The following is a 21766-nucleotide window of genomic DNA, read 5'->3' as shown; positions in this document are numbered from 1 at the left end:
TGTGTATACCGTCTACTTTCGATGTCTTTTTCCTTATCTCTACATGTTAGTTAGCTCTAATATGCATGAACATTTTACGCACGCAGCTTCCACTGGATCCTTATTATAATTGAGCCTGAAAGAAGCCACATCACTGTCTTTGATTCGTTACGGAAAGATCCGGTGGACTACCAAGAATTGCAAGACATGCTAGGCTTGTAATAATTCTGGACCTTTATCTCTATGCAAAAATTTATTTCCTAAATTTTATCCCTGTTACACTATGTCATTCATTATTCTAATCCGCAGCGTATGGAAACAATTCATAAGGACACACAAAGGTCCATTCAAAGAAGATCTTACATGGAACACAGACTTCCCGGTACGTATGAAGTCTGCACATTTATTACATTGTATAACATGAATATTTCATAACTTATTTTTTTTCCGCACTGAAGTGCTTCAGACAGGAACCCGGGAATAACCTATGTGGCTACTACATCTGTGAGCACATGCACAGTTTTTTGGGACCCAAGGGACCGAAGATGACGCCGCACAACTTTAAAGTACGTAAAATAAATATATTACTAGTTAATTATTTTCTAGCTCCTTATATGTATTTGTTCATGTAACATTCACAAATTTCCAAATTATAGATGTTAAATATTCAACAAGGACTCTTGAAGGAAGAAAGAGTAGCGGCAATATGTGAAGGTCTCATTGGATTCATAATGGACGAGGTGGTAAATCCAAGAGGAGAATTTTATTACGATGGACGACAATTAGACACTCCTCTCAGCAACACCACGACGGGAAGATCGTAGGAAGATACTTTGATTTATTTGTATATATGATCGATTTGTACTAATTAAGCTAGTTGAATTGTGTATAAGGATTGTGTATATATATAGTAGTTGTATAATTACAAATCCCATTCGTTTAAATACTAGTTGATTTAATTCATTCTAAAAAATCTCAACTACAAGGTTAACAAATTAAAAGGGCCGCGGTACTACTATACGTATACGTGATGCATGCATGAAAAATTCAGGCGTCACCAGTGCCATGCAAGCGCAATTTAGTCCCGGTTGGAATTGAGCCGGGACTAAAGGGGGTCCTTTACTCCCGGTTAAAATACCCGGGACTAAAGACCCCCCCCTTTTGTCCCGGTTGGTTTATCCCGGATGGATATCCGAGAGATATGACCCTTACCAACCGGGACTAATGCTCAGTTTTCTACCAGTGGTTTCAGCTACATCGTCTGGCCATGTCAACGTCCAGCCACGTCGCATGATACGCTGCTTAAGTGGGGAGTAGGAGGTTAATGGGGGAGGCCAAGAGTCGGCCTCATCCAGGGAGTTACCTAGTAAGGGATAAAACAAAATTTTAGATCTATAACAAATGAATACACGTGACTAGCTCAATAGTTATGCTCTTTGGTTGGACGGTGCAGACCACGGTTTGACTCCGTGATGGAGCATACTTTTTTATTTCCCTCCTTTTTGAACCCGCGACCTCAGACCACAAAGAGCGCAACCAATACCACTAGACCACTACTTCAGTTGCGATGATGTGAGGATGGTTTATCCTATGTATACAATTTCTAGTGGACATCTCGTGACCACGTGGTGGCACTGGGATGGTTGAGCTGCTTCGCCGTGGACCACGTGGCGCGCTGAGCTTGCTGCTCGCAGCATCTTTTTTCTTTTTAATCTATACTTAAAACTTGTAACTGGTATTTCTCGGTCATAGTAACTTCAAATTTGTTGGTTTTTTTCAAATATTTTGTAAAATCTCGACCTTTCATGTAATCTCATTTGTTTGCCTACTACATTACAAAATCGATATTTTATGTATCGTTTTTATATAGCTTCTTTTCTTCCACCAAAAAAGAATAGATAGAACATGTTTCTTGCATAACAATTGGTAACATAACTTCATATTTGACTTGAGTTACTACGAACTATGTGAGAGATGTCTCCATTTGTCAACAATGTATGCTCCAACTTTATCAAAATACTTAATTTTTATTACAAGTTTAATTATGAACCAAAAATATATTGCCACATCAATTTGTAGAATTTTTGGATCAAATTTAGATATTATTGTAATTATTATGTTTTAATTTGGAGATAAAATTTTGAATTGTCTCTAGAAGATAACATAATTTTTCTCCATCTCTAATACATGGTCTGTAATGGAACATATAAACTAAAAAAATATTTTTGGGCAATTTTCAAATCTTACTGGAGGGACACATAGTTCAACTTAGGATTACTTTCAATAAAGACATAGAAAGTCAATTAAATGATAAAAAATACCAAATCTACATAGAAATTATTCAAACTCCTACATGACAACTTATATGTTGCCTATTACATTTGAAAAATGTATTCATCATATTTAATATAGTTTATTTACAAGTTGCTTCACAAAGGTGCCTTAATTTCTTATTTTGAAAAAAGTTGCTTCACATAGCTTTTCAGGCGCTGGGCTGAATTCAATTTGGCCCCCCCTCCTTCTTTGGTCCAATGGCGCCAGCCCTAAAATTTCGCATAGTCAATTGATGCTACTACCCATCCTCCTTCGAAAATCCCCCCATATTTTTAAGGGTAGCTTGGTAATCCCATCCCGCACCTGTGCCCCAAATGTCATCCACATCTCCGCAATCTCATCCACCACAGACCTTCCTCCACCACAGACCGCATCTCCTCAGCTGCCGCCGTCGCGCCCCCATCTCCTCCTCCTCCTCCACCGACCGCCGCGCCCCTCCATCAACTGCCACACCCTCGTCTCCTCCCTCCACCAACTGCCGCGGCAGACACGCTCCTCCTCCGTCAGCCAAACCGATCGTGCCTCCCTCCTCCACCTCCGACTGTGCCTCCCTCCCCAGATCCCTCCGCACCGTCGACCTCTCTCGCGGATGAGGAGGCGCAACGGCCCCCTCCCCTCCATCCGTCTCCAGCCGGCGCCCCCTCCCTCCCGGCGTAGGTAGTGGCGAATCCGCTGCGGGTGGCCTAGGCTCGACCTCCTGGCGCGGGCGCCGGCAGCATAGGCATGGGGGCGCCCGGCGCATCGCACGACGGCGACGTGGCTAACTCAAGCACCTCCAGAAGGAGTGGCACACGCTATGCAAGGTGACCTCCAGTTGGATTGGGGGTCGATTGGTGGGGATGGGTTCGATTGGGCTGTGCCGTGGCTTGATTTGTGACGGTTGGTTTTGGTTTAATTTCGCTGGGTTGCAGGAGCCGCTGCTGCAGATCGTGGCTCGCCCGCTTCCCAACGATATATTGGAGTGGCGTAAGTAGCCTCTCCTGATCCTACCAGTAGATTTGGGTTCATGTTTTGGTAGCAATCAGTTTTTGGATGTTTCTGTATACATGGGATTGCTCTGCGCATTGCATGACATACTCGTAGCAATTTATGGTTAAAAGTTGGGAATATCTGATTTAGCTGCACCATTGTCTCGTCTCTTCGTGGAAATATTGCTTGTTCTACTTATGGTACATGGCTCTGGGCCCCCATATGTTTGTTTATATTTATATATTGGTCAGCGTCAGGATTTGCATTGACATAACTGCAATTATCAAGTGCAACAGTAATTGCCAGCGCTATACATGCTGAAAAAGGTTCCTGCTAATTATGTGCACCAACCTGTCAAATAGTAATAGATGAGATATGTTCTTGGTTAAATTTACTAATGACTAGTTGAGCACCATTGACAACTCATAGATTACAACTGATGATGCTTATGTGCAGTTTTTAGTAAATTGACAACTCATAGATTACAACTGCACCAACCTGTCATTTTACCTTGCATGCATCAAGGAAAATAATTATAGTGAACATGTTTGCTATACGTGTTCATGGGAACGTTAAAAGCTTTTTTGTATAGTCCAACCATTTGGTGCCTCAGATTGTATTTATCATCCTTGTTCTTAATGCAACGCCAATCTTTTTGCTTACTTTCAAGGCTATATATTGGTACCAACTTATGTGCTTTCTTTACTTTGTATGCCAGACTATGTTCTTGAAGGAAGTAAAGGCATACCCTTTGAAGGTAGAGATCATGCAATACTGTACAACATGACAACCCCTAGCGGCAGGTTTGCGCCACACAAAACAATACGCCTGTTAATGAGTGACTGTAAGTTCTGAACTGTTTCTGGATTATAGTTGCTTTTGCATCACATTAGGTATGAAATAATGCTCATTATTACTATGCTTTGCAGTTCATCCGGAGTCTTGGAATCCAATGTGGTCTGTAGCAAGGTACGCACATATTGATAACTAGCTATTTAGCAAGGAACCCTGCTTTTCATGTTTCAGCTACTGTACAGTGTACAAACTCTTTAATTACTGCTATTCAAATGTGCTCTGTGGTAGTCTGTAATTATTTCAACTTCTTTTTGCCATGAGATGGGGAAATTTGAAATGGTACATCGAGGTTTAGTTCTGCTATCCCTTATCACTTTTCACTATGAGTCATCTATGGTTTTCAGTTCAAACTGTTTGCATTTTCTTTCTGGATATTGTCTATGTGTGGTCAGCCTTTGTCACTTGTTACTATATATGTAATGAGAATATATATTATCATGTGAGAAATTTCAAATTTTAGTTATTCAGTAGAAGATTGACTTGGCTAATTGGATTCCAGTTTGGCTCTTTGTGAAAATTGATTAATGATCTGAATACTACTTTTATTGCGGAACTTTTCCAGGTTAAGTGCTTGTACGAAAATTTGAACGCGTAAACAGCATCATTTTTGTACTTTCAAACTCCATTCATGATTTTTCTGACCAAAATTGAAATGCAGGCTAACAAAGATGGGGGACAAATTGTAGAGGTTGCTGCTACAACAAACATGGGTGAAGAAAATGTAACTACAGAAAGTGAAGAAATATCACATCAACAGCTAGTTTGAGAACTGAAGAGTGTTTAATGTTGTCATGTGATAGTCCTTAGTATGGGGCCTAATTTTCCCTCCATCTTCTGATTTGCAGGAAAACCAAGATAGCAGCCCACCACAAACACAACTTGTAGCTACCACAGCGGCAGGTACAAGAAGGAATCCATATAGTTGATCTTGTATTGCCCTGAAAACTTCGGTGTTGAGGAGTTTTTCCTTCCTGTTCATCATCTATGTCATTGGCAAATGAATTAGAAATACTTAATCTAAATTTGTTGAACAATTGAAACTTTTTTGAAGTATAAGCATATGAATTGAAATACTTAATCTAATTTTTCTATGTAAATACACATGAATTTGTTTTTGAAGTATAAGCATATGAATTGAAATACTTAATCTAATTTTTCTATGTATATACACATGATTTGGTTTTTGAAGCACAAGCAAACTAATTTTTAAAGTACAAGCAAATTAATTTTGTATACGTATGGTTATTTCTTGTTCGGTGATATATTTCGCACCCACAAACATAGTATCCGCATAAATGAGTACCCTCCTACTGTCTTGCACACTATATATAGGGAGAAAAAGTTATGAAATATTTGTTGGGTTAAAGGAAGTGTCACGAGATGTGAAAATTCAACACATACAGGGAAATCTATATGCAAATCGAGTTGCTCCTTGAAATCACCCTTGTGAGTTTGACGCAATCGAGTCCAGCATTTGTTCAGAGCATTCATGATGTCATCGAATTTTCCTTTTGGTTTCCTCAAAGAGTCCCAAACAGTCACTAAGCTCTGATCGAGGATAATAATAATTGAAGGTAGTTAGTATTATGTTTAAGTGCTAGTTCGGAAAAGAAAGAGATGGGAGAAATGCTCACTCGAAGTTCCATGGTAGTAATATGCACCTCTTGTCCCAATGCTTATCGAGGAACTTAAATATTTCTTAAAGGTCTGTTTTGGTTTATCCCTTAGATTATCCTAGAAAATAATTGAGGGGTCCATGAAGCCTACGTCATGGTATCCATTCTGCAACAATATTGCATCTCCATTCTGCACGATACAAAATCGAATAGGAGTTAAGATATCGCAAATTGACTAGAGCGAGGATTTTGAAGTTAGAGGATTATACTAAAGACTTATAGAACCCACAACTGATCAGTGACTTGTCTAGTGCGTCTTGATTGTATAGCATGTACAGTTCCTCTAGGTCCACCATTATGATGTCATCGCTACGGAAGTAATGTTGATCACCAACCTGAACTTCCATCGTGGCATAACCATTTGATGTAGCCTGCATGTACCATTGGTGCAGCTTGTACATCTTTGTTGGCAGATATTTCACCAACTTTGGAAACACGAGCTCTTTACCATACTCATATTTCATTTGACAGGCGCAGGGAGCGTTGGGATGTCATCCTCTCCTCGAAGTTGTGTTGCTGTCAGATTTGTATCTTTAGCGAATTCAACCAGGTTTTTGTCAAAGTCAGAAAGCACCACAAGCGGGGCAACTGATTGGTTGGATTGCTCTCCGAGTTGAGAAATAGATTCCTACTTTTCTTCCTCTTATGAGCTGCCTGCTTTGTTATCTGCCTGTCGTAATCAGATAGTGAAGGTTTCTCTTGATTTTTCCTTTGCTCTGCCTCCATTCTTCTGATGAAAGACCGAAGCTTACGCTTATCCAGTGGTGGCTCCAGATTCTGTTTCTTCAACCATGCTTCTTTACAAGCCTGTTGCCATTTTTCATGCTCAGCAGCCGCTGCAGCCTTGCACTCCTCATCTGTCATATCATAAGGTAATTTCTCAGCTGGTACCTTCTCCCTCTGCTTCTTCTTAGGAGGTGGAGGTGGAGGAGGAACTAAACATTTCTTCATAGGAGGGGGAGTTGGACTCATGCTTGGATCCTTTTTGCTACTGGACTGATGCTAGGAGACCTGTCTAGTAGTGGAGAGGGTGCCCTGGTAGATGGCGTAGGTGATCATGCCCTTGAGCCTTGAGGAGATGCACCCAATGTAGAGGGATTCAGCTGTGTAATCCTTATGTAGCGCTTGGGCCACTGAATCCAACCATGGATAGCTTCTCCTAGATTCTTTCCCCGTCACCTTCAGGAATCTCTAGTTTCAGGTTCTCCCAACCATCAGCCACTCAGTCCACCCCAACCTTAGCATAGCGAGCTTGAATCTCGACGCCATGTAGTGTTTGGCCTTGCGTCGGTTGCTCAGCCACACCATAAGCCACTATGAGCTTGTTTCTCACGGGAGTAACAAGCTCACAAGGGGCTCTCCCTGTGATATCATCCACGGGGTGGCGTTTCTCAATGACCTCAGTGGATCCTCCAGCTGCGGCTTCCATGGAAGCGACACTGCTTCAACGCTGAGTCAGGCTTACGTTGACATGTCGTCCTAATGCTACAGCAGTTGCTTGTTGACTGGCTTGTTTGCTCAGCGCTATGGCCACACGCTCGTCTATTATTTCCTCCATTCTTGCGTCAGATGCTGCTACTTGTTGTTGCAGCTCTCGCAGATGTCGTGCTTGGTCGGCCTTGCTTCTCTGGCGACTTCTATATGATTCAATGTGCTCACGAAAGGCATACTTCCACGGAATGAGTCCTTTGCCTTGGCATCGTCCATGGTGTTCAGGATTTTGAAGTGCCATTGTCAGCTCATCCCTCTCTTGATCAGGCACGAAGGATCCATTGGTTGTTTTTTTTCACGAAGTCATCATGTCTAGTAGCCGCTTCTCTTATTTCATTTTCGAAGACAATTGATCCATCTTTAGGATTGAGCCTGTCGCCATGAAAATAAAACCAATTCTTTGCTCGCTCAGGCCATTCAAGAGTATATGGTACTATTCCCCTAGCAATTAGGTCATCTTTCATCCTTTGCCATTTCATGGCCGCAGACTTGTAACCTCCTATCCCAAGATGATGGAAGTATTGCTTCTTCTAGGCTTTGCTGGTGTTGGTTTGAGTTGACCACTGGCTACTGCTTGACTCCTTGAACTGTACAAAGGAATTCCAGTGATCCCTTATCTTCGGGTGTTTATTGAAATAAGGTGCAAGCCCCTTCTTTATGTACTCTTTGTTCAAACTTTTCTTGTACGTCTGAAATGCAATCACACCATTCTTCAAGCCCCATTCTTTCACTTTGGCTTCAGCTTCGTCTACATTTTTGAACGTGAAGTTTTCTTTTACTTGTTCCCGTACCATAGCCTTCTCTCGGTTAGGTACGCAAAGGAGGGGGTTTGTGCCGATCGGGACTATGTTAGGTTTTTTCCAATTCTGGAAGCTAATTGGGATGTTATCCCTTACAAGAAACCCAATCTGATTCACCACTTTGTCTTAACTTTGGCAGGAGCAATCAGTTCACCATCTTCAGCAATTTCTGTGATGATGATACGGCCCTCGGCCTTTTTGTTCTTGCCTCGTTTCTTTTGAGGCCTTTTGCTCGATCCAGATGGCTGAAAAATGACAATTGAAATGTTCCGTGATTGGAATGTTGCGTGATGAAGAGAATTCAAAAATGTTTACGTATAATACTTGCTATACCTTGCCTTGTTGCTCCACATTGCCTCCCTCAGCAATTGGTTGCTCCTCGATGCCATCACTAGCCAGGTTGAGGTCCAGGTTGAGGTAGATGTCAGCCTGGCTGTGATCGATCTCTTCATTTGCTTGATTGCCGCCTTTAGCAATTATCTGATATAGGAGCTCCTCTGCCGTTTGAGGGTCACGCTCGTCATCTGATCGTGCTATTGTAACTAGTATAATATAATAGGCTGACACAAAAAGAATGAAACACTTATATAATTGGTTGAAATAAATAAATGACTAAATAAATAACAATTTGTAACAATAAATAAAAATAATCAAACACTTATAAAAAAGAATTAAACACTTATACAATTGCTTGAAATAAGTAAATGACTAAATAAATAACAATTTGTAACAATAAATAAAAAGAATTAAACACTTATAATAAGAATGACTAATTTGTAACATCACATGTCGTACAATTTATAATTAAACACTTATAAAAAAGAACTAATTACATATACTAAGAATTGACAACAAAAATAGAATGAAACACTGCTAGATAATGACAACAAAAATTGAATGAAACAATAATGATGTCACTTATACAACATTTATACATAATTTCCAACACTTATACAAATTTCTAACATTAAACAACATTTAAATAGAATGAAACAAAAAAATAAACGGCATGATTTCCAACAATTTCTAGATAATTTTCTATAATATTCGATAATTTTCTAGCTATTTTCAACATTTTTGTACAACAATGATGTCACGGCTGATTTGTCGGTAATTTCTAAGTATTTCAATTCATGGGAAAAAACAATTCTAAAAAAATAAAGGGCATGGTTTAAATTTCTAAGTATTTCAATTTCCATAATTTCTAGCTACTCCAATAATTTTCTATAATTTCTAGCTATTCTCTACTACTGCGGAAATTAAAAAATAAATGGCATGATTTCCAACACTTATACAAATTTCCTCCAATTTTTTGTACGTCACGGCATGATTTCCAACACTTATACAAAAAAAATAATGACATCACAGCGGCCGGGAGCTTTCGTCAGCGCAAGTCTGTAGGGCGCATTCGCTGGGAACGGGGTGGCGTGAAGGGCGCAGGGCCGGGCGGCGTCGTCGGGGACAGGGTGGGGCGGCAGCGTCGGGGCGGCGTCGGGTTGGGGCGAGGCGGCGCCGTCGGGGGAGAGCTGGCGTCGGGGGGCAGTGTCGGCAGCGACGAAGGCGGTAGATGGGGACGGCGACAGCGGAGAGGTGGAGAGGCAGCAGATCGGGAGGAGGATGACAAAGTGCAGCACGTACTGAAAAGGGCTAAGTGTTTACTAGAGCGGAGCACCGAGTGCCCCTTAACCTCCCCCTCTAGTACTCCAATTTACACCCGGTACTAGAGCCCCTCTCAACCAGTACTAAAGGGGGGGCCTCTAGTACCGATTGTAGTTTACAACCGGTACTAGAGGGTCTCCCCATGCAAGAAATGAAAATGCCCCCTCTAGTACCGGTTGTTGTTAAGCACCGGTACTAGAGGGGTTGCATGATCCTATTTCAATTCCCCGCCCATCATTTTATTTTTCCTTTCTTTTAAAATTGTATGATATTAATTTATTGCAAAGTGAATTAAATAACATTCATAAAAATTGTAACAACAATCTTGTAGCTTCATGTTTATTAGATATACACTATAAAAATGTCAGATGCGGTCAAATATCAAACATGGTAAAGTTATTAATTTTAACTTAGTAATAGGTTATAATGGTCATAATACTTATATTCACTTCAAAATTCGGAAAAAAAGATTTTTTGACCATGAAAAATTTAGAAGAATAGTGCCTCTACTGTTCTTAACATGTTTACCATGACTTAGTCATTTTCTTGTTTAATTGTACGTAAATTTATTGTTTAATATTTAATGGTACTTTAAAAAATTGAAATATTTAATATTTTAACCATGCAAAAATCAGTTAAATAATATTTTGGCCAGACAAGAAAGTTAAACAAGATATGAGAATTGTATTTGGAAAAACAAGATTTAACCATTCATAATTACATTAATGCCTTTGTTGATAACTAAAAACAGAACATAATTGTTCAAATACATTACACATCATCATCTAATAGAACGTTAATAACCCTCCTCTTGACGAACGTCCCTTGGTTGTGATCACGGCGTAAGTATGGTGCGTCCTCTTTGGCTAACAGGATACTTGGGTCAACCTCAACTGAAAATGGAGGAAGATCATCAAACTAATCATAATCTTTTGAAATGTTAGTCTTGTCCTCAACTCCAACGATTTTTTTCCCTTGAAGAACAATGTGGCACTTTAGCTGATCATCTGACCTATTAGCACCCTTCCTTATTGGTTTGCTTGCCATGTCCTTCACATAGAAAACTTGAGTCACGTCATTGGCTAGGACGAATGTTTCGTCTATGTATCCAATCTTATTGAAGTCCACTATTGCCATCCCATAGTTGTCTATCGTTACACCTCCTCCAGTTAGTTTCACCTATTGGCACCAAAACAGAGGGATTTTCAAAGGTCCATAGTTGAGTTCCCATATCTTCTCAATGACACCATAGTATCTATCTTTTTTTCCACAGTTGTCTATTGCATCGATACGGACACCACTATTTTGGTTTGTGCTCCTTTGGTCTTGGGCTCTGGTGTAAAATGTGTACCCATTTATCTTGTATCCTTGGAATGTCGATACTGACATGATGGACCCCGAGCCAACCATGCTAGTTGTTCTTCAATGGTGTCATCACCCATTAGTTTACACCGCAACCAAGTGCCGAAAGTTTCAATATGACGACATGTAATCCAGGCCTCAGTCTTCCCTTGGTTTGAGGGTCGTACATTAGCCATGTGCTCCTCCATGTATGGAGCAACCAGGGATGATTGCTGCAACACCGTGAAGTGTGCTTTACATAATGTCTCCTCATCGATGTCCATCTGAGTGTTCCTCCCTAGTGTACCCTTTCCCTTCAGTCTCCCCTCATAGCGTGATACATGGACTCCAATCGAACTCAGGTCGTCCATAAAGTCAACACAAAACTCAATTACCTCCTCTGTTCCATATCCCTTTGCGATGCTTCCTTCCAGACGGGCATGGTTACGAACATACTTCTTCAGAATTGTCATAAACCTCTCGAAAGGGAACATATTGCGTAGAAACACAGGACCAAGGACAAAATCTCTTCAACAAGGTGGACTACAAGGTGGGTCATGATATTAAAGAAGGAACGTGGGAAGACCATCTCAAAGCGGACAAGACATTGCACCATGTCATTCTGCAGCTACCATAGATTGTTTGGATGGATTCCCTTCATTGAAATCATGTTGAGGAATGCACATAGCTTCACGATTGCCATTCTCATATTCTCTGTAAGAATACCCTTCAGTGCAATAGGCAGTAATTGTGTCATGAGGACATGGTAGTCATGGGCCTTTAGATGTATGAATTTCTTATGTTTCAAATTTATTAATGCCTTTATACTCGAGGAGTGCCCGATGGGACCATAATGCTATTCAAGCACTCAAACATGCTTTCCTTCTCTTCCTTACTAAGAGTATAACTGGCAGGATGCAAGTAATGTCCATTACCTCTCTTTTTCGGATATAGGGCATCTCATTAATTCATAAGTTTCAGGTCCTGACATGCTTCAAGTGTATCCTTTGCCTTTCCATATACACTCAGGAAGCCAAGCACATTCACGTAGGGATTTTTCATCCGGTGCATCACTTCCCAATAAGGTACCTCCCAAATATAGATTTCTTCTTCCACATAGGTGCATGTTCGTCCTCGTCGTTTGGAACTGGTTGTCTACCGGAACCCTTGCCAAAGACTACCTTCACATCTTTTATCATAGAAACTACACGTTTACCATTACAGTGAAGGGGCTTAGTATCTTCTTCTTCATTCCCATCAAAATGCTTCCCTTTCTTTTTTAGAGCGTGCTTATCAGGAAGAAATCCATGATGACCCATATACACGACCTTCTTGCAGTGCTTCAAATACATGCTGGAAGTATCATCTAAACAATGCGTGCAGGCTCGGAATCTCTTGTTTCACTGTCCGGGCAGATTGCCAAGCGCCAACCAGTCATTGATGGTTACTAACAACAATGCTCGTAGATTAAATGTCTCTTTTTTGTCCTCGTCCCACACATGTACACCTTCTTCCTTCCATAACAGTAGAAGTTCATCAACCAACGGTCTTAGGTAAATATCAATGTCATTGCTAGGTTGTTTTGGACCTTAGATAATTATCGGTATCATAATGAACTTCTGCTTCATGCACAACCATGGCGGAAGGTTGAACATACATAAGGTCACTGGTCAAGTGCTATGACCACTACTGAACTCTCCAAATGGATTGAATCCACATGTACTTAAACCAAACCGTATGTTCCTTGTATCCTTTTCAAATTCGGGAAATTCTCTATCAACTGTTCTCCACTAGGACCCGTCGGCGGGGTGTCTGATCATTTCATTTTGCTTATGTTCTTTTTTGTGCCAACACATCAACTTTGCATGTGAGTTGTTCCTGAATAAGCACTTCAACCGTGGTACTACAGGGAAATACCACATTACCTTCGCAGGAACTTTTTTCTTGATGGCCTCCCCCTCAACATCAGCAAGGTCATATTGCCTGATCTTATAACACAACACGTTGCACACAGGACAAGCCTCCAATTTCTCGTATTCCTTGCCTCAATAGAGGATACAGTCATTAGGACATGCATGTATATTTTGTACCTCCAAACCTAGAGGGAAGACAACCTTTTTTGCTTTGTACGTTGAGGATGGCAATTCGTTCCCCTTGAAAAGCATGTTCTTTATGATTTTCGTTAACTCATCAAAACCTTTGTCAGAAACTCCATTTCTTACCTTCCATTGCAGCACTTCCAATGTCGTACCTGACTTTTTGTGCCCCTGTTTGCCATCGGTACAACAATTTCTTATGATCATTTCACATACGCTCGAATAGTTTTGACTCCTTTACATTCTCGCAGTCTTCCTTTGCATCTCGCAACACCTGACCTAGCTCATCTAGAAGACCTTCTGCCTCACCCATCTCTTGTTCAGCCTCGCCCATTGGAGCATCTATGAAGGCACTTCCTTGAATCCAGTCAAGAATGTTGTCATCGTCTTCTTCTTCATCGTCATCCATCATAACTCCTATTTCCCTGTGCTTGGTCCAAATAATATAGTTTGCCATGAATCCATAACTGTATATGTGGGCATGAATAGTCTTAACGGATGAGTAATCCCTCTCATTTTTACAATTTCTGCACAGACAACAAATGAAACCGGATGGCGGTTTGTTGGATTCTGCCTGATCGAGAAAACCACGCAAGCCATTAATGTACTCCATGGAACATTTGTTAGCGTTGTACATTCATTGCCAATCCATCTACAAAATATTACACATGAATTGGTTTTTGAACAATAAGAAAATGAATTGAAGTACTTAATCTAATTTTTCTTAGTATATACACATGGATTGGTTTTCGAAGTTTACTATCCATGTATCAACGGAGGATGAAGTTTCTAACCTTTAGAACACTTGAATGATTGCAATCCCCAAGAAATGGTCACAAATCCGGTAGCACTTCCCCTATGGCGCTATGGATAGGGTGAAGCTTGAGCTGTGGAAATTGTAGTAAAATTTTGAATAGCTAGAGAATATAGAAAAATTCTTGAATTAGCGAGAAATGAACATTATTTCCTACAATTTGATAACATAACATATAAATAAAAAATTTCTCCATTGTAGCTTATTCTAAAAATGACTAATTTTGTATCTTTATTTGAAAAGTACTAAACTATGAAATTATTTCTCTAACCTCATATCAATTTCTTTGACTAGTACGAATCATGGCATCCAAAAATTTGTAGCTTATTCTATAAATCATAAATATGCGATCTAAATAACACATTCATATAAATGAAAAATTTCCCCATTGTACCTTATTCTAAAAATCATAAAATATTCTAGCTCTTAAGCATAAAACTTAGTATACTAACTATGTATCAAGGGAGGATGAAGTTTAGAACACTTAAATGAGTGAAATCCCCTAAATAACACATTCATATAAATGAAAATTTTCCCCATTGTACCTTATTCTAAAATCATAAATTACTCTAGCTATAAAGCATAAAACTTAGTATAATAACCATGTATCAAGGCAGGATGAAGTTTCTAACCTTTAGAACACTTGAATGAGTGAAATCCCCAAGAAATGATCACAAATCTGGCAAAACCTCCCCCTATGGTGCCACGGATAGGGTGAAGCCGAGCTGGAGGATTTGGCTCGGGCCAAAGGAAGAAGGAGGTATTTATAGAAAGGAAATGACTACCGGTTAGGGTCACAAACTGGTACTAAATGGGTGTCTTCTAGTACCGGTTGGTATTTCGAACTGGTACTAGAGGGGAGATGTCACACTAGTACCGGTTGGTGGAAGCAACCGGTACTAGACAGTGCCCCATTTAGTACCGGTTGATGCAAACAATCGGTACTAGAGGGTGCATGGAGCATTGCAACCAGTACTAATGCTCACCCTTTAGTACCGGTTGTTGCCTCCAACCAGTACTAAAGGGGTACTCGTCGCGTGTAGGAGGCAGTACCTTAGCATTAGTACCGGTTTCAAACGCAACCGGTACTAAGGTTAGGGATGAGAGATCAGTTTTCTAGTAGTGATTCCAAGCGATGCAACCACCAAGTCCGCCCAAACAGGTACCATCCTAGTTACTTTTGGTAAAGATGTTTTTTTGTGACATCATATATAGACATGGCCCGCATATATATAGATTATTCAATGACTACATGTCAGAGACGATATGAGGTACTAACTATATATAAGCAATTTATTTTGTCAGCGTTGAGTATATATGAACGATATTATTTGCGGATTCTTGTGCCAGATGCGGAGACAGAGTCAAGATGGAGGCGATGTCAACGTTCAGACTTACAACAATTTGTATGTTCAGACTTACAACTATATATTTCCCATTTGTTATATCTTGTTGCAAAAGATGCTACCATTTGGCAGAGAGAAAATTTATCCTAAATTTGCACACTCTCATGGAAAAGATAATTTCAAATTCCATCATCAAAATGCTTAATTACCAACAAGAGATGACAGAGGCATGATATTGAATTTAATTATATGTGTATCACATATAGACAAGCTATCGGTAATGTCAAAACCAGGAAAACTACTAGCACATGTAATTATCATTTGGCACATACTCACCAAATGGTTGAGGTAGCCCTTAATTATTTACAAAGAAATTAAGATCTGTACAAATCAGAAAAGATTGTTGCAACATATATATAATATTCGGTCATGTCCCTTTAACAAAGATATAAATAATTAATACCCCCACCTCCAACAATAAATAAAAAAATGAGCTTTTGTATTTCTTAGGGCATATTACGTAGGCAGACCTGAAGAGCGTTTGCCCTGGAATGAGGTATGTCCCGATCTCTTCATGAGTTTTATTTCAATACGGCAGCACTGAGTATATATGAACGGTATTATGCGTGGATGCTTGTGACAAATTAAATGTGGACACAAAATTAACATGGAGGGGATGTGACTATTCAGATTCACGACCACTCATTTCTATGTTTAGTTTCCGACTTGCTATATCGTGTTGGAAAAAGATGCCACCATTTTGTGAAGAGAATATGCATCCTTCGATTTGCACTCTCATGGAAAAGATTAAATTTCATCATAAAAATGCTTGCAAAGCCCATATAATCATCATAAGGTACAGACACCAGATGCTAGATATAGCCCTTGACCATGTCAATGAAACTAATATTGGTACTAAACGGAAATTTGTTGGAACGTACAATATTCGGCCATGTTCTTTCCACAAAGATACATACTGTCGGTATTTTAGACCGGCAACCCGCCTAGGAGGTACCCTAAGTGGTCTTTTGTGCGGTGGGTGTCGTCGAGAATCAAGGAGTCGATGGTTACACAAGGGACACGATTTAGACAGGTACGGACCGCTAGATCGCATAATACTCTACGTCTTGTGTGTAGATTGTATTGAGTTGTACTTCGTTGTCCTCTAGAGGGGGTGGCCCGCCCTTATATAGTTGGGGGAGCAGGATTACAGGATGGAGTCCTAGTCGAACATGGTTACAGAGTTCTATTCCAAATCGGCAGAGTAGTTTCCTTGTGCATTCTAACTAGTCTTCAGGAGTCCGTGCAGACTACGTTACCCTACGGCGTAGCCTCCATGTCCTGATCACGTCCGAGTATATCCCTGAGTGGGCCGTACAAAGCCTACTCGTGAGCTCGAGGATGTATGCCCAACACACACAGACATATATATATATATATATATATATATGTTATTACCTAGCTCAAACAATAAATAAAAATGATCTTTTGTAAATTTCTTAGCTGACATATTTTAGAGAGTCAGAGCCGAACGTTTAGCCTGGAATGAGGTATGACCTATGTCAAAGGCATAATCAGATGAATAAATTACATGTGCGTCAGGATCAAATTTCACACATTCAATGACTTCAGTAAATACCATAGATAGTGCCATAACGTAAAGAGAGAATTAGATTTCTTACATGACCGAAAGTCTTTAATTCGAATAGCAAAACGAGTCTTTATTCTAGCAGCGGAATTCCAGCAATGACGACGACTCCACAGGTAGTTGACTGGTGACATATGTATGCCTAGAACTCCTGAAAGTTGACTTGGTCTGAGCAGCGGTTTAGCAAGGGTGAATACACTTATGATTGGTACTCAGCAAGCGGGCAAAATGTGTAGTGTAAGGCTATACAAGGATAGGCTATGGTTTAATAGTAATTCAACATTTTATTTGGTTGGTCAAATTTTATTAGCAATTAGTAAATATAAGCTTATACCACCCGCATTAAGCATGAACATAAATAAAGATAATAGCTATAAATAACAACAATTTAATTCAACTTCCGATAGATTAATCATGTGAGGGTTTAGGCCGCTCTTGACCGTGAGCACGGCTATTATAATAGTTTTATACTCTGTAGAGGTTGTACAAATTTACCCACAAGTGGCGTGAAAGTTCAAAAGAACTTTAGACCTAACCATATTGCATGGGACAGGCACAATACCACACTTTCAAGATGTGATTGCATAGGGATGTTGCGAGGCATTTATAAAGATTCCCTTGTAATGATAGGTTACTAAGGTTTCATGATCAGTGAATGCATAAACCTCTCTCAAACTGCGAAGCTACCATAGAGCAGAACAGTCTGAGGAGCGGGCTATACACCAACTATTGTCTCCCCCTCTTGCCCCTTTCGGGTAAAGCTACCACAAACTAGAGTTTCTAATTAATTAACCAAGACCAGAGCCATGTAGTTCTTATGGTTGTATTGTTTTCCTGGGTGCTCACTCCATGTTCCAATCAAGCATAGTGATCTTGTATTAATGGAAGGTATAGCATAACTAAAATAAGTTTAAACATTGGCTCATTAATACCACTGTACCCAGTTAGAGCAACTAAGTAAGAGCTACCCAACAGTAAAGTAAACCCTGGTTGATCAAGGTGTAGGGATAAAACTAGGTACAGACCCATCATATTTATAAACTTAAAAGTGCATAGCATATGTGTATTGAATATGAAAGTAAAGGTTGGATAAAATTATGATCAAGGGAATGACTTGCCTTCCTGAACTTACTCTTGCTGCTCAAAGTCTTCAAAGCATTGGTCTTAAAATCCCTCGAACTACGATCCTTCTAAGCGCACAAAAACTAATATATGTGTCAACACGAACTCGTAGGCACAAGAATCGCTTAAAATGGATTTAAAACGCTAAAGATATAAACTAAACAAGGTTCAGGAGCTTAACTGCAAGAAAACTAAACTTTCAAGGGCTAAACTTAAAAAACCGAGAGCTAAAATCTAATTAAGCTTATAAATAGAAGGTATGACTCGTAAAGAACCAAATAGGACGGCAGACGGGATTTTATAAAAGAGTAGGGCCTAAATAGAAGAAAAAGGATCTAATTACTTTTGAACTGCGCAGGACCTCAGGTGTAAAAAGAGAAAATAGCAGGGGATTTTTAGCAAAAGTGGCTCGAGTGGCTCAGTTGACCGGTATTGACTCCGGTTAGATCCGATCTGGACCGCTGGTTCGCGATGGGATGGCAGGTAGTAGGTTGGGAGAAGACGGGTGGCGCGCGGTGGCGATGAGCGGCGGCCTTACCGGAATTGAGCGTAGCTCGAGCGGCGGTCCATTATTCTCAACATGGACTGGCTCGAGACGAAGATGGCGGCACGGCGAACCAATCTAGGCGGATTCCCAAGCGGCCAAGGTGATGACGGCACGGGATGACATGACGGAGCAGCTTGGTGTGGCGGCGGCAACTCCGACGAGCTTGGGCACACAAAGGAAGGCACAGGGGCGCACGGGATCTTCACGGGTGGCTCCCGAAGCACCAGGTAGTGATCTTGTCGATGGGAAGGCGGCAGCAGCAGAAAATGATGGTGGCAGGTTCGAGCTCGGGCTGCGGCTAGGCTTGCGGCGCTGCAGACCTCAAGGATGATAGGGTTTAGTTGGGGTTGCGGAGGCGGCATCAGGTTTTTATAGGCCCGGGGAGGCGGCCTAGGCGTGCGGGCCACGGCGCACAGGAGGCGCGGTCTAGCTCGGACTCGAGTTCGAGTTGGGCGCGGGTTGCCGGAGGAGGGGTATGACAAGCAGGCCCCGTCTGTCATCGGGTGAGGTGGACGCGGGCCGGCGAGGTTCGGGGCCGCGGGAGATGGGCCAGCTGCTAGGGTGCTACGCTCCTGCTTCTACGGGCTGAAAGAAAGAGTGGGCCGAAAGGAGATGGAGAAAAAGAGAAGGAAAAAAAAGGGTTTTCCTATTTTTTGAAAGGGATCAAACAAATTAATTCAAATACAAATTTGATTTCAAACAACCAGAATCAATGCATCAGCATGAATGCAACAATTAACTGCTATGATTCATTAACTTATTTTAGAAAAGATTAAATGCCTAAGAAATTAAATGCAAACTTAGAAAATTCTTAGATCCTTAAACACAAGCAATTAAATTCTAGCAAATTCTAATAAATTTTATTAATTTGCAAAAGTTGAAAATTAGGGTGTTACACCCTACTACTGGGGAAAGCGCTTTCAGTACCAATTCCTAAGCCCCCTTTAGTACTGATTGTGCAAGCAGTAATCCTACTTTAGTACTAAAGGGGGGACTTTAGTACAGGTCAAATTACCGGTACTAAAGGGATATTAAAAAATAAAAAAAAGAAATCCGCCAACCGGAGCCCCGGCCGTACCCCGCCACCGTCCACCCGAGCACCGGAGCCCCGGCCGCACCCCGCCGTCATCCACCCGAGCGTCAGATCCCCAGTCACACAGCACCTAAGCCCCGCACCAAAGAGAGAGAGGAAGGGAGGGAGGCGGCGTACTTACGCTACTCAGCCACTGCTGCCGGTTGCCGTCGCCACCGGATCTGAGGGAGAGGTGGCCACTACTCTAAGATCCACGCACCGCTTGCTCCGCCACGCCTGCCAACACTCCACCATGTCCTGCTGATGCTCCGCCGCCTTGCCGCTCCCTTCTTACCTCCGCCGCTCCTTGCCCCGCTGCCGCTCCTCACCACATGTAAGAGGTGAGGGGCGAGCAGAGGGGGAGGAGAGGGATGGTGAGGGGATCAATCTGTGTGGGGAGAAGAATAGAGAGAGGTGTGGGTGAGAGGCCGAATGAGGGGGACGAGTGGATAAGTATGTGTGGGGAGGGGGTGAGCGTGGGGGAGGTACCCCTTTAGTACCAGGTGGAGGCTTCACACGGTTCTAAAGACCCTCAGGCACATTAGTACCGGTTGGAGGCTTCAACCGGTACTAAGGGATGATCTTTAGTACCAGGTGAAGCCTCTACCCGGTACTAAAGTGGATCACGGGGGCTCCTCAGGGACTAGCCGTTTGGTCCGGTACTAATGCTAACATTAGTACCGGGCCAAAATGCAACCGGTACTGAGTCTCAGGACGAATGATGAGTTTTCCGGTAGTGCCCGGTCTTTTAGTGTATTTTGTATTTTGTTTTATTTCCAGTCAATCTTTCCTGACAAATACTTGTAAAGTTTTCTTCCTTTTTGTCTTCATAACGAATTATTTTGTCTGCAGGTTAATACACCCGTACCTGAAGTCGATCCAGTCACAAGTAACAGCCAATGGGATTTCTCAATGGTATGAATAGCCATCTGTCACAAAATCGTAATTCTTGATAGTATCATGCATTGGGTAATTAATACATGTGGATGATAGCATGCGTGATTCATTGCATATCAGGATACCCTGTGTTCCTGCTGTGCAATGGTAGAAAAGCGCAAGGTATGATACTTCCATACATAGACGACATTGATCAGTGGTAGTACTTGAGAACAGTATCTTTGTGCATTTCAATATTATCGTCTAGTCTTTGATGTTAACTAAAATTTAATCATGTTATACAAAATGGTTGCATTATTAATGATGTAAATAATTACATTATGTAGCATGTTCCCCAACGATCCTTAACTCCTGATGGTCAACTGCTCAGCCTATTACACCAAATAGCAGAAGTTGCTCTCGACATCAAAGAAGCATCAGAGACGGTTCTTCAGCATAAGGAGGATTGCATTGAGCTTGATAAACGTGTGAGTAGAGTCAGTGCCCTCCTGTCGAAGCTCAAGAATACGGAGATGGTGGAGAAACAAGCCATGAAAAACGAACTGAAGAAGCTCCTTCAGACTTTTCCGTCGTGGCCACACACTCGTCATGATCTGCCAGAGAAGCGGCATTGTCACCATGTTCGTTTGCAGCCCGCCTTGCACGCTATCCAAACAGCTAAGCGCATTATTGGATCAACTGGTGCCTCACGTGAATGCTATAATTGCAGTCATTGTCAATAGCACCCTCCGCCCCCAAAGGTACCACCTACTTACCTTCGGACAGATTAGTCAATCCTCTGCTTGAAGGGACCAGACACCATAAGAAAAACTTGCTGGTTCCTGACTTTCGAAACAAAAAAATCCCCAAATTGTTATCGATATAGATAACTGTCCTTTGTAATATCATCTTGATAACAGAACGCAAAAACTAAATGGAGAGGGCTCTCGATCTCGCCGTAACGCGAGATCCCTCCCAAATTGGAAAAATCTGCCAACGTAAGAAACCAATTGGTACTCGAAAAGGAAAGACCAGAGAGGAAGAAAAAGAAAGTAACAAGAGGAGAAGAAGAAAGTAACAGAAGCGTCCTTAACAGAATATATCCAATATGCAAGATACCATGTCTTCTGTGATCTTCTAT

General features: G+C 41.3%; 1 protein-coding gene across 8 annotated transcripts; it reads left to right on the top strand.

The window, feature by feature from the left end:
* Window positions 1-2628: 2628 nt before the first annotated feature.
* LOC101755388 lies at window positions 2629-21550 on the top strand. 8 transcript variants are annotated; one of them, XR_002676935.1, is made up of 9 exons: window positions 2629-3116; window positions 3225-3279; window positions 4001-4126; window positions 4212-4251; window positions 4796-4858; window positions 4983-5037; window positions 15365-15420; window positions 15871-15916; window positions 20602-20861. XR_002676935.1 is itself a non-coding variant. In XM_022825132.1 (8 exons), the coding sequence occupies exons 1-8, from the start codon at window positions 3037-3039 to the stop codon at window positions 21366-21368; spliced, it is 807 nt and encodes a 268-aa protein (XP_022680867.1). In that variant the 5' UTR covers window positions 2629-3036; the 3' UTR covers window positions 21369-21504. The 8 variants fall into 8 exon arrangements, 3 of the variants coding, with proteins under 3 accessions (XP_022680867.1, XP_022680868.1, XP_022680869.1); XM_022825132.1 differs by lacking the exons at window positions 4212-4251; window positions 15871-15916 and adding an exon at window positions 20973-21504 and having other exon boundaries at window positions 4001-4039; window positions 20602-20664; XR_002676936.1 differs by lacking the exons at window positions 15365-15420; window positions 15871-15916; window positions 20602-20861 and adding an exon at window positions 9473-9491.
* The last annotated feature ends 216 nt before the right edge of the window (window positions 21551-21766 follow it).

The sequence above is a fragment of the Setaria italica genome, chromosome III, assembly GCF_000263155.2.
Source record: "Setaria italica strain Yugu1 chromosome III, Setaria_italica_v2.0, whole genome shotgun sequence".
Taxonomy (NCBI): Eukaryota; Viridiplantae; Streptophyta; class Magnoliopsida; order Poales; family Poaceae; genus Setaria; species Setaria italica.
This window is presented reverse-complemented; position numbering and strand designations above follow the sequence as displayed.

What these genes read in the sequence shown, in the direction of transcription:
- LOC101755388 (XM_022825132.1), top strand. Translation starts at nt 3,037, where the DNA reads ATGGGGGCGCCCGGCGCATCGCACGACGGCGACGTGGCTAACTCAAGC. An exon ending in CAACGATATATTGGAGTGGC is followed by an intron (nt 3,280 to 4,000) that starts GTAAGTAGCCTC and finishes TTTGTATGCCAG; the next exon opens with ACTATGTTCTTGAAGGAAGT. An exon ending in TAAAGGCATACCCTTTGAAG is followed by an intron (nt 4,040 to 4,795) that starts GTAGAGATCATG and finishes ATTGAAATGCAG; the next exon opens with GCTAACAAAGATGGGGGACA.